The sequence below is a fragment of the Oryctolagus cuniculus genome, chromosome 11, assembly GCF_051225735.1.
Source record: "Oryctolagus cuniculus isolate XC-2025 breed Fujian yellow rabbit chromosome 11, ASM5122573v1, whole genome shotgun sequence".
Lineage (NCBI taxonomy): Eukaryota > Metazoa > Chordata > Mammalia > Lagomorpha > Leporidae > Oryctolagus > Oryctolagus cuniculus.
The window spans coordinates 17,652,945-17,675,758 of record NC_142877.1 but is presented as its reverse complement, the minus strand read 5'-3'; the positions used below and the strand labels follow the sequence as shown (position 1 = coordinate 17,675,758).

At 60.8% G+C, this 22,814-nt stretch overlaps 2 protein-coding genes across 6 annotated transcripts; one reads left to right on the top strand and one right to left on the bottom strand.

The window, feature by feature from the left end:
* The first annotated feature begins 241 nt into the window (after positions 1 to 241).
* On the top strand, positions 242 to 16,843 carry LPIN3 (lipin 3). 5 transcript variants are annotated; one of them, XM_089307106.1, is made up of 22 exons: positions 242 to 411; positions 1,244 to 1,325; positions 4,227 to 4,656; positions 5,605 to 5,700; positions 6,957 to 7,231; positions 7,339 to 7,482; positions 7,990 to 8,110; positions 8,266 to 8,614; positions 9,552 to 9,651; positions 9,757 to 9,917; positions 10,228 to 10,321; positions 10,409 to 10,478; positions 11,969 to 12,061; positions 12,144 to 12,187; positions 12,893 to 13,031; positions 13,861 to 14,009; positions 14,160 to 14,246; positions 14,693 to 14,845; positions 15,040 to 15,154; positions 15,240 to 15,343; positions 15,512 to 15,696; positions 15,778 to 16,843. In XM_089307106.1, exons 3-21 carry the CDS (start codon positions 4,465 to 4,467, stop codon positions 15,654 to 15,656), a joined length of 2,631 nt encoding a protein of 876 aa, XP_089163232.1. In that variant the 5' UTR covers positions 242 to 411; positions 1,244 to 1,325; positions 4,227 to 4,464; the 3' UTR covers positions 15,657 to 15,696; positions 15,778 to 16,843. The 5 variants fall into 5 exon arrangements, with proteins under 5 accessions (XP_089163232.1, XP_089163231.1, XP_089163230.1 ...); XM_089307105.1 differs by having other exon boundaries at positions 243 to 411; positions 1,262 to 1,325; positions 15,512 to 16,843; XM_051845055.3 differs by having other exon boundaries at positions 244 to 411; positions 6,957 to 7,216; positions 7,402 to 7,482; positions 15,512 to 16,843.
* EMILIN3 (elastin microfibril interfacer 3) lies at positions 16,315 to 22,118 on the bottom strand. Its single transcript, XM_008274446.5, has 4 exons — positions 21,735 to 22,118; positions 20,434 to 20,556; positions 19,413 to 19,636; positions 16,315 to 19,156 (listed from the first exon to the last, which is right to left on the bottom strand). Exons 1-4 carry the CDS (start codon positions 21,899 to 21,901, stop codon positions 17,370 to 17,372), a joined length of 2,301 nt encoding a protein of 766 aa, XP_008272668.4. The 5' UTR covers positions 21,902 to 22,118; the 3' UTR covers positions 16,315 to 17,369.
* Between the last annotated feature and the right edge of the window lie 696 nt (positions 22,119 to 22,814).

Genomic DNA, 22,814 nt, shown 5'->3' with positions numbered 1-22,814 from the left:
TCCCCTTGGCAAAGCAGAAGACGAGCTCAGGTCGGGGACAGAACCTACGTGAGGTCTCGCAGCGCAGACGGGAAGACCGAGGTGGCCTGGACTCATTCCCGAGGCCCCACTTTCCCGCCGCGGGCGCCGGGCGGGGCCGGGGTGGAACCTGCAGCCTGGTCCCGCCCCTGCCCTACAGGTGAAAGAGCGTGAGGGCGGAGCGGGCTCTCCTTCGGGGTGGAGCCTGGACGGATCGGGGCCTGCAGAGGCCGCACCTGGCTGGTGGAAGAGGTGGAGCCGGGATCTCGCCCGGTGCTACAGGAGCCGGAAGCGCCGAGTGAGTGCGGGCTGAAGGCGTTTGCCTTTTGAAGCTGTGTCCACAAGTGGAGGCGGCCGCCCCGCGTCCAGGCGATCCAGTGGGCAACTCCCCAGGTAGGGTAGGGCCCACCCCGGGCCGGGAAGAGGTGTCGCTGTGGCCTCTTGCCCTGCCCATCTGTTCTGCCCCCACCCCAACTTCATTTCTGCTTGCTAGCCTGAGTCCACCAGCGGTCATCCCACGGGGAATGCAGGGCTGGAGGGGCCGGCCCCCTTGTGTCCTTCTCCCAGCCTAAGGCTGCTGACCACCTAGATACCCAGAACATGGGGTCTGGAGAGGAGACGCCCCCCTGCGGGGGGGTGGGGTGGCCCAGCTTGTCTTGGCCCTGTGACCTGGGAGGACACCCAGGGGCCTCCGTTGCTAAGCAGGGTCTGACCCTCCCCCTGCCTGACCTGAGGCTGGGCCGGTCAGTCCGGGGAGCTGGGATGGTGCTCTCTCTGACCCAGGGCAATGGAAGCCTCTCCTGCCCGCTCTGGTCCAAGATGGAGAGCCACACCCATCCCTCATGGGAGCCTGGGAGGGCTGAGGACTCAGACCCAGGGCAGCCTGTCCCAGCTCCCCCGTGGGGGAGTTGTAGACTACCCTGGAAGGCCTGGGGTCTGAGGCTTGAGCAAGGCACTGTCCCCATGCAGGGCCTTGAAGGCCAAGTTAAGAAGTCTAAACTATGCACCAGATGCCAGGGGGCTGCCATGACCCCGAGCAGCGGCTGCAATCGTCAGAATGGGTGACCACATTCATCGCACACCTGAGTTACTCACATGTGCCTGTGTTACCCCCACTTCTGAGGCGGACATTGAGGCTCTGAGAGATGAAGTGGCCTGTCCAAGGTCATGGCTGTGAAGTGGCATCCTGGGGTTAGAACCCTGAGGTCTGTGCTCTCCCCCACAGTGCCCTGCTGCCTTCCAGGAGCTGGGCATCTGGCAATAAGGCCTTGACCGGGACTGCAGGAAATGGAGGCAGGGGAGAAGAGGTAGGAATGAGAGGGCTTGGAACTGACCAGGCACAAGGTGGGTGGGGATGGGAGGAAGAGGAAGGTTTTGACGTTACACTTGTTTGTGTGGGGGTGGAGGGTGATATGGGGGAGCCAGGCAGAGCAGGCCCCTGACTGCTCAGGGAGGATGCCTGTCCAAGGAGGCAGAGCAAGGTGCTAGGAAGAAGAAGGTACCCTTGGGTGTGGGTATAGGCAGAAGGGCAGAGCCCAGGGCAGGGTTCATGGAAGGCCCCTAGTATGCTGAGCAGGCAGACCTGGGGGCATCTACTGGTGAGGCTGGGGTGGGGGACAGCAGGGAGAGGACAGGCTTCTACACCCCCAGTGACATTACAGCTGAGACAGGCCTCAGAAATGGAGGCCATGGTTCATAGAAGGAGACACGGAGGCCAGCAAGCTCCTTGCCTGAGAATCCTACATGGTGGATCGGAGCACCGGGTGCCAGGTGCCTTCTTTGCTGTTCAGCTCTGTTTGCTGGATCACTTGTCTGCCAGGAAACTTGGAACAGTGTCTAGAGACAATTTGGGATGCAGAGAGGTGTGACAGGTGTCTACTGTATAGAGGCCAAGGACATGGCAATGCTGTCAGGCACAGCACCCCTCCCTGAAACCTCCAACCAAGAACCATCTGGCCCCACATGGCAATAATGCTGAAGCTGAAAACCTGTGCTGGAGCCAGCTGAGCCTGCCACCCCCCTCCCTCCACTTTTGTCCTCAGCAGGACACGTAGCTCAGGCTTGGGCCTCCAGCTGGCCAGACCTTTACCCCCAACCCCCAATCCACCCCTCCTGTGCTTTCTCCTGGACTCTCCTGGAGTCCTCTCTGCTTGCCTTGGTCATAGTGGTCTAGAGCCCTGCCCTCCAAACCTTGTCAGTCTGTCCGTCTCCCAGGACCTACGAAGAGTTTGGTGCTAGGCAGTGAGAAACAAAAGAAAAGTGGAACTTTTACCTAGCACATAAGGAGGTGTCTTGCAGATAAAACAGTTACTGAATTTGAGTGGCGTGGAGAGTCCACATTCTCTCCCAACTTCACTTTAGCAATTCTAGTTGTCTCTTGTATTTGTGAAGCACTGACACAGACCGAAAGAAGCCACTGCTTTGTGGCCCACCCAGGAAGGGCAGAGGATCAGGGTTGCCCGAGCCATGGTGTCTGTCTGGGCCTCGTCATTCTTGTCTCCCAAGAGAGGCTGTGGACTGCAAGCACGTTCCAGTTCTTCCCCTGACGCAGAGGGTGCAGCAGTCACTTGTGGATCCTGTTCGAATACAGACGGTGACCCAGGAGGTCTGGGTTGGCTCTGAGTTTGTATACTGCTAACAAGCCCCCCAGGGGGAACTGGTGCCTGGTCCGCATCTCCAATGCCAGGTGAGAGAGGGCTGGGCAGAGGCGGCTGTGGGCCACATTACCTTCTATGGACAACTGCGACATGGCGTGGGGTCGTGGCTTGGAGTAGGAGAAGCCCATAGGATGGGACTGAAGGACATCACTCATACTCCCTCCTCCATCTAGGGCCTATTAGCTTTGCTAACTCACCTGACCCTGGCTCCTTCCAGGAGTGGTCTTCCTGGGCAGGCTGTCTTCCAGAGGTTCTGGTGCAGGGTTTGAGAGAGACAGGTGCCCTGTGGAGATGGGATGGTTGGAGTCCTAGCAGCCAGAGTAGCAGGTCACCAGCCTGGGTGGCAGGGCTGCTTGGGGACAGCTCATTATAGCCCTGGCTTTTCTCCATGGCTGCCACCACCTCCTGCTTCTGCCTCGCCCAGCCCTGTTGGTGTGGGAGACTGGAGGGACCAGTCTGGCCGGGGGTAGGGCCTGAGTGTGGGTCTGAGGGCCTAGCTGGCCATATTAGCTTGCCGTCACTACAACAAAATAACTAAGACACATTGCTTAGGAAGGAGGTGTACTTCAGTTCATGGTTTGGAGGTTCACCGTCCAAGGTTGGGTGGTCCCATAGTTTTGGCATCTGGTGATGGCATTCTTGCCGGCACCTGTGCTCCTGTCTCTCCTGCTTAAGCCTCCACAATCTGATTCGGGAGCTCCACCTCAACAACCTAATCCAATCCCATCCCTTCCCACAGGGGCCACCACTAAATATCCTAACTGGATTAAGTTTCCACCCTCTTAGGATCATTAAGGCTTTGGCAACTCAGCCTCTAACACGTGGATCTTTAGGGGACACCCAGACTAATATCCAAATGATAACACCAGCTGAGCCAAAGCTGCAGCTGCGGGCTGGGACTGTGGCCTGGACCCCCAGGGGATCAGGCTGTGGGTGGGCCTCCAACCAGAGAGCTGAGCCTCATGGCTGGGACCCCCTGCCTTGGGCATCTGACTCCAGGAATGGCACTGAAAAGCCTTAGATACTTGGGGTGCTCCCACCTCTGATCCCCTCTAAGCAGGCCACAGGCCCCAAAAACGACCTTTCCAACTCCTAGGACCAAGAGGCAGCCAGGCAGCTGAATCCATCTCTCAGGTGGAAAACAGACCCTCTGCCCCCCAATTTCTGGGAAGAGAAGGCTGTAGCCCATTATCCAGGGGGCCCTGGGTCTGATTGGTCAGGAAGTGGCCCGTATCGCCGAGCCTTTCCGTTCCCGGGTTGGGACCATGCTGATGGTTCACAGCAAGGGCTCTGGGGGAGAACCACACTGCCTTGAACTTGAATCCCAGGTCCTGTCCTTGCTAGTTGTGAGACCCTGGACGAGTCACTCTTCTCTGCGCGTCAGCTGGCTCCTCTGTAAACAGACATAATGACACCTGCCCGGCCAGCCTCACAGGGCTGTTGTGATGAGTGAGCCCTGCCCACGGAGCACCGTGGTCATTATCATGAGTCACGGCATTTAGGGGCACACGGCGATCCGGTGTTGTCTTACTCCGTGCCCTTGTTTTACAGAGGTGGAGATCAGCAGCTGTGCTAAGCTCCCGAGGCAGGCCGGTGGGCAAACTGGGGCTAGACCCACGTCTGCGGGTGCACCCCCTACCCACGGCACCTGCCGTGTGTGCAGAGGCTCACCGAGGCAGGACACAGGAGTCAGTGGGGGCAGGAGTGGCCGGACTGCAGGAGACGCCGCACAGAGGGTGCTGGAGCCGACCTCTGTGCACAGCACTGCCTCTGCCTGCCAGCACCAGCCATGAACCTCGTGGGGCAGCTGGCGGAAACAGTGTTTGGGACTGTGAAGGAGCTGTACCGGGGCCTGAACCCGGCCACGCTGAGCGGCGGCATTGACGTGCTGGTGGTGAAGCAGGTGGATGGCTCATTCCGGTGCTCGCCCTTCCACGTGCGCTTCGGCAAGCTGGGGGTGCTGCGGTCCCGGGAGAAGGTGGTGAGTGCCCTGGGGAGCACTTTTAACCTGGGGTGGCCACTGCAGCCCCCGGAGAGGACCTGCGCCTCCCTGTGGTGCGGATCTGTCCTCTTGATGAGCTTCTCCTCTCTCCTATCCTGCTTGGGTGTTTGGGGGTTGGTTGGAATTTGGGTACAGGAGGGCTCTCATTTTTCCCGTGGAAGCAATGCATGGATCTGGGACCCTCAGACCTGGCTCAGGCTTCCTTAGACCTTACCTGTGGATTCCTGGTCATGGAGCCCAGTCACTTCACCCGCCCTGTGGGCGTGCTCTTACCTGCCAAGTGGTAGTGGTGGTGGTGGGCTGGTTTGGAAGACATACACAGGACCAGGTATGTCCTGTCCCAGGACCAGGTATGAGGGTGGCGCTCAAAGGCTAGTCCTTGTCCCTCCACTCAGTCTGCTGTGACTCAAGGTTTCCTGGGCCTGAATCCCCTTCACATTAAAGCGACAGAGAACTTTCTAGAATCCTGATAGGCAGGTGTAACTGGAGAAGACAGATCTAGGAGGTTAAAAGTTTGGGTTGTGGATTTGGACCTTCCAGATTCAAAGACTCATTGGCTGTGAGGCCACTTCCTCTCAAATGACCCCGCCCACCAAGCCTCAGTTTCTTCATCTGTAAATGACAGGAACTACTCCACGGGGTTGTTGTAAAGATTAAACCAGATGATCTCTATAAAACACCAGCCAAAGTGCCCAGTAAGTAGTAATTCTCACCATTGTTCATACAGTCAACCCCTGGGGGCTGGGGCTCAGTGATGGCAGACAGGTCACGTCCCTGTTCTTGTGAGCTGTGGGAAAGAGAGGGACATGGACAAGAAGCAATCAACAGCAGCCAGGCACAGCAGGGTCCAGGAAACCCAGTGCTCCGGACAGCGAGAAGCCCAGTGGCCCGGAGCATGGGTGAAAGGCCTACCAGTTACCATTGCAGGTGGACATCGAGATCAATGGGGAGCCCGTGGACTTGCACATGAAGCTGGGGGACAGTGGGGAGGCCTTCTTCGTCCAGGAACTGGACAGTGATGAGGTGAGTGTGGCCATCCTTGCCAACATCTGCCCCATCCCCTCACTGGGGCCCTCTCTGGATTTGTCACCATCCCCCTCCTCTTTGCGCCCATCAGCATGGGTCTGGTACAGGCGGGACCCTTGTGATGTGCTGCTGGGGCCCAGAGGAAGGGGCCAGGGTGCAGGCAGACTGCCCTTCCTGGGAAGTAGGAGCAGGGTTCGCAGAAGAGGGGACACCTGATGACCAGGAGGCCTTGCCCGAGCTGCTTGGAGAGGAGGCGGGGGAGCTGCGGGACGGCCAGGGGGCTGGAGAACATAAGGCCTGCCTTGTTCTGGGCCTGCCGTCAGTTCCGCGCAGCTGGAACACAGAAGTGTGTGGGTGGGCGGTGAAGAGAGCCCTGTTTGCAGAAGGCAGACAGGGTCCAGCCCCGGCCAACAGAGCCGTTTAAACCATCTGAATGTGACAAAATGGTTTATTTGTATGTATGCTGGACGCTGTGCGGTGGACTCGGTTGATGGGTGATCCCTGCTTTAAGGAATGTTCTGGACTAGTCTAGGAGACAGACTTGTAAACAACAGATGATGGGACTCTGGTCATTGCAGTGAAGGGGGTTGGAACTGGGGCGGGGAATAGTCAGGGACAACTTCCTGGAGGAGGTGGCTGGCTGAGTCTTTTTCTTTTTTTTCTTTTTTTTTTCTTTTTTACAGGCAGAGTGGATAGTGAGAGAGAGAGACAGAGAGAAAGGTCTTCCTTTGCCGTTGGTTCACCATCCAATGGCTGGCGCACTGCGCTGATCCGAAGGCAGGAGCCAGGTGCTTCTCCTGGTCTCCCATGGGGTACAGGGCCCAAGCACCTGGGCCATCCTCCACTGCACTCCCGGGCCACAGCAAAGAGCTGGCCTGGAAGAGGGGCAACCGGGACAGAATCCGGCGCCCCGACCGGGACTAGAACCTGGTGTGCCAGCGCCGCTAGGTGGAGGATTAGCCTAGTGAGCCGCGGCGCCAGCCTCTGGCTGAGTCTTAAGGGAGAAGCAGGTATCTCCTGAGTGGAGATGAGAGGCTAAAGCCCAGGTCTCTGCCTGGTCTGTGAGGGTGTCTGTGGCTCCTGGGAACCCTGTGGCCATCAGCGGCTGCCACCTCTGGACTCCATGTCTCCTTTCCTCTCAAGGAGCCCCAGCAGGGCCTGGGGCCCAGGCAAGGCTCAGGTTGACTGGGTGGTGGGCCAGCCTCCGGCCCCAGCCCCTCAGCTCTGCCCCACCTCCTCCACTTGCTCCATAGGAAGATGTGCCTCCCCGCCTGTGCACCTCGCCCCTCCCCTGGGGGGCCCTGCCTGGCTGGGACTCCCAGCTGCGCACAGCCGAGGGCCCCCTGGCGGCGGGCACGGGCACGGCCTCTGTGGGACGGAGGAGGAAGCGGCGCAAGAAGAAAGCCCGTCGGAGGGAGGATGCCGGGGCGACGGATTCCAGCTCGGAGGAAGCCGAGGCTGGCGCCGAGAGGGAGTTGGCTCTGCTGGCGAAGCCCAGGCCGGAGCCTGCAGGGTGTGTAGGGACCAGGTGGGGGCCAGGGGTGTGGGGAGCCCCCCGGGCTTCAGGCACTGTTTCCTCTGACCCCGGGCAAGGGCCTTGACCTCTCCATGCTCTTGTTGCTTCATCTCCCCAAGTCCGACGGCTCCCGCGCCAGGGCCCAGCCCCGCCTGTGAGCCCTGCCCTGTGCCCTTCAACAGTGTCCCGTCAGAAGGGGCGTCCTCACCGCAGCCCAGAGACTTCTACCCCTATTCGGACGGCGAGTGGGCCCCGCAGGCCAGGTGAGGGCCCTGGCAGGCGGCAGCGGGGCCTCGGGTCTCAACTTACATTGTTCTGATGATGAGTGACACAGAGCTCATTTCACCTGTTCCTGGGCCATCTGTATTTCTCTGTTCAAGTCTGCTTTTCTCCCCCTTGATTGTGGTCAAATATACATAACGTAAAATTCACCATTGGAATGAATCCAGTGGCATTAAGTAAGTATGTTCACGATGGTTGCAGCCATCACCACCGTGGGGTTCCAGAACTTTCCCCCACCCCAGGTGGAGACCCAGTTCTGGGATCAGTCATAACCTTGCCCCGCCCCCCTCCTCACTGGACTGCTTTCTTGTTATTGGTTTGTAGTGTTCTTTAAGCCCTGGTGTGCTGTCTATGTATCTGCATGTCTTTACACGGCCTGGGTACGACATAGGCATAAATAATGTGCAGTCCACCTCTCTTTTCCTGAGCCAGGTGGGCAGCGGGGGTGGCAACCTGACGTGGTGGTGTCTGAGTCTTGTTTCCTGCAGCCTCACACCAGATGGGCTCGTGTCCCCTAAGAGTGACTCAGAGCTGGAGCTCCGGGCCCTGGAGCCCAGTCCCCTGCGAGCCGAGTCCCACATGCAGTGGGCCTGGGGGAGTCTGCCGCAGGTGAGTTCCCCCACGTTAACCCCCCATCCCTGCCTTGTGGTGGGTCTGTGGCCTGCCCGGGTTATGGCTGGAGTGACAGACTGGGGCCATGTCCCCCGAGCTGTGTGGGGTGTTAACGGCTGGCCCCATACCTGCCCACGCGTCTTTGACTGCAGGTGGCCAAAGCCGAGCGGCCCGAGTCTTCGGCGGTCCCGGAAGGCAGCGCGGGGGCAGCTTCTCCTCAGGGAGGACCCAGCCCCTCCTCTTCCTGTGTGCCTGGTGTGGACCCGTCAGGACCCCCAGTCCTGCAAGCAGGGGTCCGTGCTGACTTGCTTCAGTCTGATGTGCAGTCCCACTGGAGGGGGACAGCGGTGGGTCCCCCTCTCCCCACCCCAGAGAGTGAGAAAAGCGAGACTCAGAGCTTCAGGGATGCCGGCCTCCCTCCTACCTCGAAGTCCTGGAGCTGGGCGACCCTGGAGAGGCCGCCTGCCCCCAGGCCACCAGAGGGATGCTCCAGGGGGAAAGGTGAGTGATGGCTGGGATCCCTGGGTGGGCTGCAGGACTCCAGGTTTGTTTTCAGCACCTACTATGTGCCAGGTACTTGGTAGCAGGCCTTATGGGGCTCCCGGTCCAGTGGGGGAGACATGATGCATGCATTACCAAGACTGGGCAGGACCAGTGCGGGACAGAGCTGTCAGCTGAAGATGGCTGTTTGAATCACGTGGTTCGGGAAGGCCTGTCTGAGCAGGAGATGCTGGAGTGAAGAGTGAGGCAGATCAGCCTCCTGAGGAGCACGGGGAGAGACTTCCATGTGCAGGGTGCTACTGCGGGAGAGGTTTCGTGTCCAGGAACTGAGGGCAGTGGCTGTGTCTGGAGCTGTTGAGGAAGGGGAGAGGCTGGGGAGGAAGTCGGGGAGACAAGCAGAGCTGGATCCATCCTGACACACAGGCTGGGCTTATCTAAGAGTAAGGGGGAGGCTTGGGAGCCGCACTGTCGAAATCAGTGTCTGCTGGCCCAGAGTAGCTTTTAAAAGCTGCGTTAGTTAAACGATGTGGCTTGGGACACCTGCATCCCATATGGGAGTGCGTGGGTTTGAGAACCCTGGGGTACATCAGGTGATGGCTCAAGTACTTGGGTCCCTGCCACCCATGTGGGAGACCTGGATTAAATTCCAAGCTCCTGGCTTTGGTCTGGCCCAGCTGTAGTCATTGTGGGTATTTGCATAGAAAATCTGTCTGTCTCTCTGTCTCCCAAATAAGTAACGGAACAATTTTAAAAATTAAGCACAATTTAAAATCCCATTTCTCTGTTATACTAACCCCATTTTAATGTGCTTGATAGCCACGTGTGGCTGCCAGCTACCTTACTGGGCAGTGCAAATGTAAGGCATTCCTATCACCGCAGAATGTTCAAAGGCAGGGGGCACGGGCTAGGTCTACAGGTGTCCCTCCCCCCACCGCAGGTTCCCTGAAGAAAAGCCAGCACCTGGGCCCCAGCGACATCTACCTGGACCACCTGCCTTCCCTGGACTCTGAGGATGCAGCCCTTTACTTCCCCAAGAGGTGCCTGGGTGTCTTGGTCAGGGCGTGGGGGCCAAGGCCTGGGAAGAGGGGCCCTGCCTCTCACCCGCCTTGTATTCATGTCACTGTTGACCCTTCTGCCCCAAGTGACCATGGGCTGGGGCCCAGGAGGTGGAGTGAACCCAGCAGCCAGAAGCTCCCGAGGGAGCCCAACCCCGAACCTGGACCAGAACCCAGTGTAGACACGGTGGACACCATAGCACTATCACTCTGTGGTGGACTGGCAGACAGCCGCGACATCTCCCCAGGTAGGTTCCAGCCTGGCCTGAACCGCTCTGAGGACTGACGCTGGGCCCAAGAGATGGGGGAGGGCAGGAAAGACCCCTGAGCTGAGTGAGCATTCCCCAGTTCCCAGAAAGCCAGTGCTTAAGCTGTAACTTACCCTGCAAATCCTGGGGTGGGAGCAAACCCAACCACCACAGGCAGGGAGGCGCCCTGCTACATCAGTAGAACAATCTGGAGCTCTGTGGCAGAGTGTGGGGACCAGGAGTCCCATGGGGACTGGGGGTCATGTGGTCTGCACCAGGCTCACCCCTCCCTTTCTTCCTGCGTACCCAGAGAAGTTCAACCAGCACCTCGTCTCCTACCAGGACCTCATCACAAAACCTGGGCTCCTGGATGACCCGAACCTGGTGGTGAAAGTCAATGAGAAGTGAGTGCCGGGCTGGGGCTCCTGGGGGTGGGAGAGTGGCCCACGCCCGTGCCCCTGAACTACAGCTGCTGCCTTTTGTGCCTGCAGGTACTATAACTGGGCTGTGGCTGCCCCCATGATCCTCTCCCTGCAAGCCTTCCAGAAGAACTTGCCCAAGGTAACAGAACACTGTTGGGCTGGGGGAAGTGGCCATCACCCCTGCACCTGGAGGCCCTTGGCAGGAAAGTGGAGGGTGGACAGAGAGGGGCCGGGGGGGGGGAGGTCCGCCTGTGGAAAGGAGGCCCTGCCCCTCCCTAGTACCCTGGCCATGGCTGGTACTATTCGATTGGGATTTTACTTCAAAGGAACTCTGGACAATTCAGAGGGGGTAAACATTCAACAGAGGCCTCAACAGGGACAGGCCTTCAACAGGAGGCTTTTAGATGTGAACCAAGGGGCTTAGGAGATGGAAACTCCACCCTTCCCCTAAGACTCCTCCTCCAGGCCAGGCTGTGGGGTGCTTGCTGCTCCTAGGAGCACACACTTGAGTCCCTACTGTGTGCTGTGCCAGGTTGTGAACAGTCATGAACTAAACAAAAACTGTCCCCACCTTCCTGGGAAGGAAGAAGAGATGGCCAGGTGTGCTGAGAGCCTGCAACAGAGTAGAGGGGCGGTGTTGGGGGCAGAGGTTAGAGGATGGATCTGGGCTGGATAAAGCATGTGGAAATGCCCAGATGTGGGAGGGACCCAGCCTCTTCACCCTTCCTAGGATACCCGCCCTCACCCTTGGAGGATGTGTGCTCCTGGGCAGGGCCAGCCTGTGCCACCCTCAACCTTCTGCCCCTCTGGGTACAGACCAGGGTCAGTTCTTGCTAGTTTAGGCTTACTCAACTGCTGATAGGTGGTGCCTACATTTGAAGATGCTCAGCTCCACCCCCAGGCTGGCTCTGGGATGTTGTCTTATGGGAAGGAAGAGGGCCACTGCCCTGTTGGGTTGACCCAGACAGCCTCCAAGGCCTGTTCCCAGCTCAGGTGGGCACCTGGATAATCACCCTGAGCCCTCATCCTCCTGACCCAGGTTCCCCATTCTGTGTCTCCCAGATAAGCCTTGGTCTGGGCTTTCCTCAGGGTTACCTAGCACAGATCCAATCAGCACTTTTCACAAGATCGCATGGACGCAACCAGTGATGGGAACACAGAGAGCAGCAGGCTATGCCTAGAGTAGGACTGACTTTGGGAAGACCCATGTAGTAGTGTTGGCAGTTGAGGGGCACCCTGGCTGTAGCCTGTCCCTCCTGCTGCCACTTGGTAGCATCATGCAGATCCTGAATATCAGATCTTATGAAACTCCAAAAGCCCTGTCTTGAGCTTCAGTCCTACTCTAGTAGAGGGATAGACTCAAGACTTGGGGGCCAGGGCTGAGGCTGGCCTAGAGCCAAAGGTCAAGGTTAGGGGACAGGAAAGGCTCTCGGTCTCCTGTGCATGGCCCCATGAGTAACGACTTGGAATCCCAGGAGAGAGGCCTCCTCAGCACCCAGACGTTGACTGCACCTTGCTCTAGGCTTGGTCCAGACTTGTGGCTCAGGCCCTCCTCCTACACCCTGGAGGCAGCGTAGTATAGACGTGTGGGGCACAGGACAAAATGCCATGGCCTTCACCTGCCCACAGAGCACCGTGGACAAGCTGGAGAAGGAGAAGATGCCTCGCAAGGGGGGGCGATGGTGGTTTTCCTGGCGACGCAGGGACTTCCCGGCCGAGGAGGTAGGTGGTCACAGTCATGGTCACGGGTGGGGCCTGCACGGGGCAGGAGGCAGGCTTCACTGGATGGATGTTCTCCCCACAGCCCAGTGCCCAGAGGGAGAGACCCACAGGCAAGGAGCAGCAGGGGTGAGTTGAACATCCTGGTCGCAGAGGATGCTGGGGAAGATTGCCCTGGGGTTGAAGAGATGGGGTTGGGGCCAGCACCCCTTCCCCAACCATGGTTCCCATCACTCCCCAAGCATGTCTAGACCCTTTCGTTCTCCTGAGAAATGCCCCCACTTCACAGATGGGAAAACTAAGACCTAGAGATACATCAAGTGTCCCTTAGCCACTAACAGGAAATGCCACAGCTAGAACAGGTGCTGAGACTCCTGGCCTAGGCACAGGGCTGCTATATGATGGAGGGCAAGGCCTCTCTCCCCGCCAGCCCTGGGTTGGGAGGAGGGGACTGACTTCCCTTCCTTTTCTCACCTCTGAAGTGATCCAGCCACCTGAGGGTGGGTAGAGGGTGACCAAGGCTGAGTAGACTGAAGCTGAAGCAGGTGGGGCTAGGACTAAGCCCTAAGATGCACTTCTAGGTATCTCTGGGAATCAGCTCAGGACAGGGCCTGGCATCCTGGCTATGGAGGTGCACTCAGGGCTGGCAGCCCTGGGTCTTGGCTCCAGCTCTGTTGTCACCTGCTTGGGTAGAAACTGCCAGCCAACACCTGTGTGTCTGTTGCCACATGACCTGGGAGGTACCTGGAGGGAGGGGTGGCCTCTAGAGAGACAGGGCCAGGCGCCTCACGACGTGGGCCAGTGTGAAGGCCCTGAGAGCCAGTGTGTCCACAGGGAGAAGACTGGAGTCCCCAGCAGCGATGACGATGGCCCAGACAGCCCTGTGATCCTCGAGGTCCCCTCCCCTCCACCCAGGACTCCTGCCTACATCCCCACCTACAAGAAGTCCCTGCGCCTCTCTTCCGATCAGATCGTATGTGTGCACACGTAGCTTAGCGTGTGTGTAGGGAGCGGGCCCGCATGAATTCCATCTGCAGGGCTCAGCTGAGAAACGGCTCCACAGGGCCGCATGCTCACCGTAAGCCGGGATCCATTGCCCTGGCCTCCCTCCACTGGGATACCCCCAGGGGGAGGAGGCTCGCTTCTCACTGCAGCCCATTTCTCTGCCCTGGGGAAGGCTTCTCTTACTTCCTCCTATAGCATCTACCTACAGTAAGCCAGCTGGCCCTTGGAGGCCACAAACAGGGAATCAAATGCCACCGGAAAGCCTCTTGGGCTTTGGCAACCCCCGGCCCCCCAGCCATGTGTTCCCTGAGCTCTTGTAACAATGTTTTCTTCTCGAATGTGGCTCTGGTCAGGGAGGCATCCGGCAGGGACTGCCCAGCCCATCACAGAACAATGGCCACTTGCCTGGTGCCCTGGGACTCACACCCGCTTTGGTGCAGCACTGCCCCAGTCTTGTCTATGGACCAGGGCTGGGCTAGGTCTCTCTGTGTGGGGTGTGAGGCGCCCTACCCCCAGGCAGGGGCTTCCTTGTGAGAACCCCGTGGGGCCTTCTCTATCGATTGGGCCTGTCTCCATGAAAAGAGCAGCCGTGGCCTTCGGGCTGACTTAAAAACCTGGGTGGGGTTTCCCCTATGGCAGCTTTGTTTTATTTCAAAGGGGAGTGAAGGGAGGTTTGGGCTGACTGGAAGACTGGAGAGATAACGAGAGGCTTGTGGGAACTGCAGGCCAGTTTTGGGTGGGCAACACCTGGCTGTGACAAGTCACAACCCCCCTGCCCTCCCTTTGCCTGGCCCCAGCGGCGCCTGAACCTGCAAGAAGGTGCCAATGATGTGGTCTTCAGTGTGACCACTCAGTACCAGGGCACCTGCCGCTGCAAGGCCACCATCTACCTGTGGAAATGGGACGACAAGGTGGTCATCTCTGACATCGACGGCACCATCACCAAGTGAGGTTCAGCTGGCCCAGGGCCTGGGGGCTTGCTTCCCTCCGGGCTGGGGGGGTGGTGTCTCTGTCGGGGAGACAGTGTGGGAGCCCCTCCCTTCCTGGTGGGTCATGGTGGGCCTGCCCCATAGTGACCCTTCGTCTCTGGCTGCAGGTCCGATGCTCTGGGCCACATTCTGCCCCAGCTGGGCAAAGACTGGACTCACCAGGGCATCACCAGTCTCTACCACAAAATCCACCTGTGAGTGCTGGCTGGGGCCTGGCCTCCAGCTCGAGGGAGGGAGGGAGGGAAGGAAGAAGGGAGGATGCCTTAGGGCACCCTGGCCTCTGACCTGGGAAGTGAGGCTTGGGGACCAGCAAGACCCACAAGGGAAGCAGCCTGGGGAGACGCCTGGAGCACAGAGCTGAGGACCACTCATCCCCGGGCCACATTCCAGAGTGGGAGTCTTTCTGCTGGGCCCGGGGAGAGGGCCCATCCTGCCCCTCCTGGCCTTGGGACTGCTCGTGCTCCTCCTAGCTGGGACAGCCATGGAGGGACCTCTCTCAGGCCTGAACCAGCCGCTTTCCCCAAGTCTGCACCCTGTGAAGTCTCTGGGCTTGAAAGCTGGGGGCCCAAAGCTTGGGCTCACTGCTGGGGACAGCTGGCTTCTGATGACTCATGCCTCCCCATCCTACCCCGCCCCCTAGAAACGGGTACAAGTTCCTGTATTGCTCAGCGCGGGCCATCGGCATGGCTGACCTCACCAAGGGGTACCTGCAGTGGGTGAGCGAGAGGGGCTGTGGCCTCCCCAAGGGCCCCATACTGCTGTCTCCCAGCAGCCTCTTCTCCGCCCTCCACAGGTAACCTTCGTGACTCAGTACACGTACAGTACCCCTTGGGAAGGGGGCAGCCCTGGTGCCAGCCCAGCCCCAGCCACTATGAGCTCCTGGGTGGCAGCAGGGGCTGGGCCAGAGTCCCTGTCACCCACCACTGCCATCCCTTCCATTTCTACCCCTCCATGGTCCCCTGCCCTGGCCGTGGCCCCGCCCCCCAGGGAGGTGATTGAGAAGAAGCCGGAGGTGTTCAAGATAGCCTGCCTGAGTGACATCCAGCAGTTGTTTCTGCCCCACGGTCAGCCCTTCTATGCTGCCTTTGGGAACAGGCCCAACGTGAGTGTGTCCCTCCTGCAGACACAGCCGCCGCCTCCTCCGCGGTCCCTGCCTCTGTCCCATGGGCCCCACCTGTCCCCCACAGGACGTCGTGGCCTACCGCCAGGTGGGCCTGCCTGAAGCGCGCATCTTCACAGTTAACCCCAGGGGAGAGCTCAGCCAGGAGCTGCTGAAAAACCACAAATCCACGTGAGAACAAACCCTGCCTGGGGTCCCACGGGCAGGCCTCTCCCTGCATCCCAGTTTCCCCCTCTCCTCCTAGGGGTCTGGCCCTTGCCCAGGGCTCCCGGGTGGGATGGGGCGGAGGCCTGGTCTGGTGGCGGCTCAGCTCTCAGGGCCAGCCCATTCTGCCCACAGGTACCAGCGGCTCAGCGAGGCGGTGGAACTTCTCTTCCCCCCTGTGGCCCGGGGCCCCAGCACAGACCTGACCCACCCTGAATTTAGCAGCTTCTGCTACTGGCGGGAGCCACTGCCTGCTGTGGACTTTAACGCCCTGGCCTGAGTCTGCTCTGGGTGCCACAGCGCCAACCCCAACCAAGCAGGTGGGGGGCTGCAGGTTGGTTGGCTGACCCCTCTTCTCCCCATCAGCTGCTCCAGGTCTCAGCATGTCCCTGTCACCCCAGGGTCTTGCCTCAACTGACAGGAGGGAGTGAAGAGGGAGGCCCCACCGAGGCTTCAGCCCCTGCGCAGACGGAAGGGTTGGCAGCTGCAGGAGTGTGGATAGCTGAGTAGCTTCTGGAGAGAACTCTGTCCTGCCACCCCCCCCCCCCTTCCAAGACTGTTCTCTCCGAAACCACACTCTTACCTGGCCCGGGCCCGTGGCTCTTGAGCCAGGCATCACCACCTGCCACGGGTGCATGGTTTTGCCACCTCAATCCTGGATGCTCCACTGCCCCTGAGACCTCAGGGAGTCAGGGCCCACGTAAGGGCTAAGGGAACAGGGCTCCCGTTCCCCAGCCCCCACCCAGTCACTGCGGCTTTTCTGACACCTTCCCTGGGGACGGCCCAAACCCCACGCAGGTGGGCGTTTCCTGGCTGTTCTTCCCTGGGCCCAGCAGGGCAGGCTGGCAGCATGAGCTCACTCAGGAGAAGCTGGGAGGGGCAGAGCTGCCACCCCGGTGCCTTCCCTCCCGCTGTTTTGGGGGAAGAAAGTAGCTTCAGACTGGCTAAAAGCTTTAATCCAGAACCGGCTCCCCCGCAACAGTTCCCAGGTGGAGGGCAGAATACGCAGCGTCCAGAAGCCAGGTCCTCACGGCCCTGCAAACAGCACAGGGGCTGCTGAGGGGGCACGGAGGCGGGGACTCTGCCGAGACGGGCATCGGTCTGGGCACTGCACAGGCCTGAGGAGCGGTTTTCCAAGTGTCCCGTGATGGCTTTGTACCTGAATTCCTTGCCACTTTGTCAACATCCTGGCAGGGCTGGAGTTTCCCAAGGGCCTTAAAAGCCAGGCCTGTGCCCCCTTCCCTCCAGCTGTGGCCTCTTTCAGGCCTGGGACAGATTAGCGTTGCTCTCCAGGGAGAGAACCCTGGTGGGTCCCAGAGCACCTTGGAAACATCTTGGGGGAAGGATAAAGTGGGGAGGGGTCTCGAACCAGACGGCCTGAGTCCAAGTCTTTCCTCTGGGATTCTACAGCTGCCTAGGCCCTCCCCTCAAGGGAGGGCCAAAAGGAATAAAGCGAACTCTCAGTGAGTCGTTGTGCTTCTGTTCTGTCCTGGAAGCGGTGTGGGGATCCAGAAGTTTCTGGTCCTCGATTCATAAACGACACCGGTGACGCTGCCAGGGGTGGGGACAGCTCCCGGGGTAGCACCTTCCCGCAGACTTCGAGCCCGGATGCCTGGACACAAAAGCCAGGGGGACAAGGACCAGAAGCCTCCAAGGGCTCAGGACTATTTCGGGCAAAGGGAGAGCCTGTAGGTCTTTCCACCCCCTGCCTGTTCCAGCTGTCCACAGAAGAGCAATCTGCAGACCATGGGACGCGAGTGCCACCCTGGCCTTCAGGCATGATGTCCTTGCATCAACCATGACCCTGAATTGTCCAGTCTGTGTAGTACTGAGCATGGAGCTTGTCGGCTGGGACAATCAGGTGGAGCTAGATCAAGACCACTCCTCTAGTGGTCTCCAAATGGGTATCAAGGTAGGTCAGGCTGAAAGGTGCCGTTGGCTAGGTCTGGGCTCTGTGGTGACGGCCCCAGGGCTGGGATCCTGTCCAGCCTGCCTAGTGAGCATGCACGAGCCGGGCCTGCTCAGCCAGCTGGGCCCGGCAGTTCAGCAGGTCATCCCGGAGGCGGGCAATGTCCTGCGTGTGCTGGGCCAGTGTGCGGTTTAGCTGGTCCATGTGGCCCCATAGGCCTTCCCTAGATCCCAGGGGCTTGGTGGGCAAGCTGTCCAGGCCTGCAGCCAGCAAGCCCAGCCTCCCACACGCACCTTCCACCTGTGCCACCCGCTGGTCAAAGTGGCCCACTGCATGCTGGAGTTCCTGGGCTGTATCCTGGCAGCGGCTCAGCCTGCCGGCCATGCTGGCCACACCAGCCTTGAGTTGCTCGAGCTCCCCCCGCAGGGTCAGGACCTGCTTGTGCCCAGCCCGAAGCCTCGAGCCTTGGCTGCTGACCTGCTCCTGGATGGCGTGGACTTCAGCTTCCACCTTGCGTTCCCTCTCGTCCAGGGATGTGTTGGCAGCCAGGAAGGCATCAGAGTACTGGCTGACGGAGTCACTGAGGCCCGTGAGCGATTTGCTCACCGAGTTCAGATTGACCTTGAGTAGAGTGATCTCACCTTGGAGGGAGCTGCCCGTGCCCTCTGCCAGCTGCCCCTGGACCTCGGCCACAGTGCCATTGAGCTGCTGGAGCAGGGCGGCGTGGCTGGCCACCTGGTGGAGCAGGGCCTTGCTCTGGCTCTGCCAGGCCTTCACCTCCGCCACAAGGTTGTCCAGGATGGCAGAGGTAGTACTGGGCGTGCACGACGTCTCCAGGGAAACCAGCCGTTGTTCCAGCACAGCCAGCTCTGTTTGCACGAGGGGCCGTGCCGACCTGCCCGGCGGCGCACTGTTGTGGCTCAGCTCACTGGCCAGTGTTGCCAGGCGCTCTTCCAGGCTCTGTACACGCTCTTCCAGCACGGTTGCAAAGCCCCCCACTCCCCAGCCCCCCATCTCCATCCTCAGGCAGCAGCTCCTCGCTCCATTCTCTGTGCCGTTGAGGGACTCCAGACCCTCGAGCAGCCCATCCATTCCTCCCTCAAGCATGGCAGCAGAGAGTCTGGTGAGCTCGTCCCCAGCTGGGACGCCCGGGTTCCTCTGGGTCGCGGCTACTGTCTGCAGGTTCCTCTCAAGGCTGTCCACACGGGCACTGATCAAGGCCAGCTGGCCGCAGCAGCTGCCCCCGCTGGCCATGCTCAGGCCCTGTAGCCGGGTGCCCAGCTGTGACAGCTCACGGCGCAGGGCCAGCTCCCGGCCATCGAGGCGCTGGTGCAGCCTCCTGCTGGCAGCCTGGCCCTGTTCACACTGCCGCTGCACCTCCTGCACCCGCAGGTCACACTCACCCTGGACGCCTTGCAGCTTCTGCTCGAAGCCGTCCAGCAGGCTCCCCCAGAGCCGCTGCAGCCTCCGGTCCACGTACTCCTCCAGCAGAGCCAGGGAAGTGAGCGGGGACGGCGGAGCATCCCGCAGCCGCTGCAGGTGGGCCTCGTGGCCGAGGGCCAGCCCGTGCACCTCATCCAGCAGCTGCACTTTGGTCTGCAGCGTGTTGCTCACCTCTGTCACCTTGTTCAGGATCTCTCCCAGTGGAGGTGTCAGCGGTCCTCCGGCTCTGTCTCCTGGATCCACAAGCCCCTCAGGGATGTCCCCAAAGCCTGCAGGGGCCGCAGGAGCCCTGGGGCCACCAGTCGTCCTGTTGGGGTCCTCTTGGCTGGCCACTAGGCCGCTGAGGGTACTGTAGGCTTGGGCCAGGCGCTGAACGTCACCCTCCAGGCGTTCTAGCCGCTCACCAAACAGTCCTGGGCTTTTCCTTCCTGGAAAAGGGGAGGAGGAGGGAACCCCAGGGTCTCACTGGCCTGGCCTCAGCCTGCCACTTGACTTCCTGTTCTATATCCAGCTTCCTGCTGGGCAGAGCGCCCTCAGCTTTGCAGCAGGAGCAGAGTGGGGTCCTGGAGGCCACCCTCATGCCCAGTATGAAAGGGATCCTCCCCCAAGCCTTGCCAGACCCCCTCTCTGGGTCAGACCCCTGCCTTCTCCAGTGAACCCAAGGCTCTCAACAGGTAGACTCACCTTGGGGGCTGGGGGCTGCTCTGCTGTAAGGAGAGGGCTGGGGACCTGAGCCCAGCTGTCCTGAGGGAACCTGGGGCTCAGGCTCCACCTGGGGCGGGGCGGCCCCATGCTCCGTGAGGTGCTCAGGGCAGCCTTCTCCGGCGAGGCCAGGACAGCAGCGCCAGGTGAGCTCTGTCACTGTCTTGTAGCCAACCTTGTACCTGGGTCTCAGCACGGTGTGGTACCTGGGCCGGGGAGGGCAAAGGGCAGGTTCATGCACCTGTGGGCTGAGGCATTCAAGGCTCCCCTCTAGCACTCACCCCGGGTCTGGATGTCTCCCTCCCACGACTGTCCTTTTGCTGTGGTTAAGGCAACAGGGCGTGGTGGGTGGGAGAAAGCCCTCCTGGGGCTTAGAGCTGTGTGAAGGGAGAATGCAGGTAGAAGGCCCACCCCACCCTATTTACTTAAGAAGTGAGCAGGGGCTGAGCCCCAATGCTCCCAAGGCCACCTGGACCTCCTTAGCTCATGCTGCCCTAAGGAATTCCACTGGTTTCACTGGCACCTCCGAGACCCAGTAAACTCTCAACCCCTCCCTGCTGTCCCTCCGGGTAGGTGGGGATGGGTCCTGCCCTGGAGCTGGGGGCGGCAGCTCCCCGCACTGCCCTCTTGTGGCGGCCACTCCTGGCTCCTGTGAGCCCTTTAGGCTACTTCAGGGACAGGGCACTGCCCATAGAGGCTGACAGGAAGGCAGCTCGAATCTAGAACGAGGCAGGGCAGGCTGAGGAGTGCGGGCAGGGCTCACCGGGGACTCTTCCCTCCATGGTCCACTGCATCCACATTCACCTGCTGACACACTGGAGCTAAGAGGTCTGTTTCCAGACACACCCTTGAACTTCTCCAGGCTTACACATCACACCTGTGTGTGACAACATGCAGCTCCTGTCTGGTCTAAGCCCTGGGACCTGGCTTCTCCCTTGACCCACTTAGCAGAACTGGGGTTTATGTCGGGGGTCGCAAGTAGGTGGGGTGGAGGCACACTCACATGACTGTCCTGGGACACTTGGGGCCCCACCCGCACTGCCGGTACTCGGCCTTCACGTAGCGCTCAGCTCCATCCTGCAGGATGCACGTCACGTTCCTGTGCACCACATAGGCACAGAGGGCCCTGCAGGCAAAGAAGGCCCCCCTGGACTGTCTGGCCTCAGCCAGGCCACCGGGGGTTCCCACCCCCTCCCTGGATTGTTAGCCTCAGTGGAGACCCCATCTCTCTTCCATCTGGTCTCCTTGTTCTTGAGAGGCAGGCCTTTTGCCCTGCGGTCCAGAATCTTCTTCCAGGCTGCCACCAGCCCCACTGCTGGTCTCTCGCTGATCCCAGCATCCATGGCAGGTGGCCACTGGGCTAAGCTCAAATCCACCCAGGAGTCTGGTGTGGCTGGGAAGAGGCCCCCAGCTGCTGCCCCAAGGGCATCCCCAGTTCCCACCCTCCAGCTCTTTCACTGGTCCCAAAGCCTCCTGAGATTCAAGGCATCTGAGATTCCAACTTAATGCCTCCTCTTAGACCAGACTGCTCAACCTCCCTCCCCTCACTGACTCCTAGGGATGTGGTCCTCCCTGCTCCCCTTGCAGCTTTCTAGCCCCCACCTTTGCACAGCTCACCTCACTCTCAATGCAGTTCTTATACTGCCTACTCCACGAAGTTGCTCTGCTGTGCCCAGGCCCCCTGGCTGGCAGCTCCGGGCTCGGCATCTCCTATCACATCTCTCAAATCCAGCCAAGCCCAGGCAGAGCCCCTAAACCACCTCATAGAGGCCAGACAGCAAGCTGATGCCTCCTAAATTTATACCAAAAGCTAGGGCAGCAACGCCCCCCACGAGCTGTGGATGCCGGTCCCACAGCATGGGCCTAAAACCCAAAAGCCCCCACGAACTTCGCGGCTCAGCCACCTTGGGGCTCCTATGGGGTTGCCGGGGCCATGCTGTCCGCAGGAGCTGCCGCCAGGCGCTCGGCTCCACCTACAACCTGGCAAGGCAGGGAGAGTTGCAAGGCCTCCGCACACCGACCTCCCTCCCTCCACTCCCTCCACCTGGGCCGCTGCGCCCAGAGCTTGCACGCAGCGCAGCTGGAAAATGTTACTTCGTTGGAAAGGTTTCTGCTGGCACTGCCAGGATCTCGGCCGCCGTGACAGGCCCCCTCAGTTTAGCTTTTCTTCGCCAGCCACCCAGCATCCTGGAGAGTAGGGGCGCCCGCCGAGGCGAGGGCTCCGGCTAGGGGCAGGTGGGAGCGGCCGCGCGCCGCGTGGGCCCCGTCCCTCCCTCTTCCCGCCGCCGCTCGGCCCGCGCTTACTTGTGCGGCCCCGGGCGCAGCCTGGGGCGCCATCCCGTCGTGTAGAGGTTGTAGCGGGAAGCACCGGGCGCCGATGGCCGCGCCAGGAGCGGGGTGCCTCTGGCCTGCGCCCCGGAGAGCAGCGCCACGAGGGCGCACAGCCAGACGGGCAAGCGGTGGTGACCCATCGCAGCCCCGGCGTCTCCACCTGGCCCCGTGCGGTGGTCCCCAGCCGTGCGTCTCTGTCTGCCCGCTGCGCCAGCCAGCCGCTTGCCAGCCCGGGTCCCGTCGCTGCCCGCACCCCCCGGAGCTCGCCCGCCGGCCGCCTGGCGCTTAGCGGCGGCTGCGTCCCGCCGAGTGGCCGGCGCTGCTCGCGGCTGGGGCCGCAGAGGGGAGGCGGGAGGCGGGCTCTGCACGGATTAGCATAAACTTGGGGCCGCGCCGCTCTGCTCCGCCAGCCCCCTCCTCCGCCGCCAGCCCCCCGCCCCACCTCGGAGCCGATGCCCGAGGGGCCGCCTGCTAGCACGAGGTTAAGGGAACAGCTCACCTCCACCCCGCCCCCGCGTGCCCTGGGGTGGCAGGGATGCGTGCTGCCGTGCCCTGCAGGCCCCGAACACGCCAAGCCACTACCCGACCCCTGAGGCCGGCCAGGGCCAGGGCGCAGGGCCTTGCCTCCACCCCACCCCCACAGGTCTCAGAAGTCCATCACGCGCAGGAACCGTGCGGTCTGGAGCTGGCAGGATGGTGTTTTGGGGCACACCAGCACGGCCTCCTGAGCCACCTCCTTGGAATGGGCGCTAGACACGATCCCGGCCGGTCAGTCCTGCCTCCTCACCCGTTGTCTGGGGACGCCCAGGGTGCCGGCAGACCCCTCTTCCCACCAGCCTCTGCAACCTAGTTTGGTGGCCAGGCTGCCCTGTGGTTCTGATGGGTCTGTGTTGTCTCCGTCTCTCACGTAGGGGCTGCACCGAGCCCCGCCAGGAATGCTCCATGTCCCTTTCTGCTCTTAATCACCTTCGTCACAGCTCTTGTTCCTCGTTACTGAAAACGTCCTCCCCGGCACGAAGCTGCTGTTGAGCCAGGCTTCCTTCATACCTTGCC

Bases quoted from the DNA above. Each gene is read 5' to 3' on its own strand.
- LPIN3 (XM_089307106.1), top strand. From the start codon at position 4,465: ATGAACCTCGTGGGGCAGCTGGCGGAAACAGTGTTTGGGACTGTGAAG. The intron at 9,918-10,227 runs GTAGGTTCCAGC...CTGCGTACCCAG, and splicing joins CAGCCGCGACATCTCCCCAG to AGAAGTTCAACCAGCACCTC. The intron at 15,155-15,239 runs GTGAGTGTGTCC...TGTCCCCCACAG, and splicing joins CCTTTGGGAACAGGCCCAAC to GACGTCGTGGCCTACCGCCA.
- EMILIN3 (XM_008274446.5), bottom strand. From the start codon at position 21,901: ATGGGTCACCACCGCTTGCCCGTCTGGCTGTGCGCCCTCGTGGCGCTG. The intron at 20,557-21,734 runs GTAAGCGCGGGC...CTTTGCCTGCAG, and splicing joins CTGCGCCCGGGGCCGCACAA to GGCCCTCTGTGCCTATGTGG. The intron at 19,637-20,433 runs GTGAGTGTGCCT...TCCCCGGCCCAG, and splicing joins AAGTGTCCCAGGACAGTCAT to GTACCACACCGTGCTGAGAC.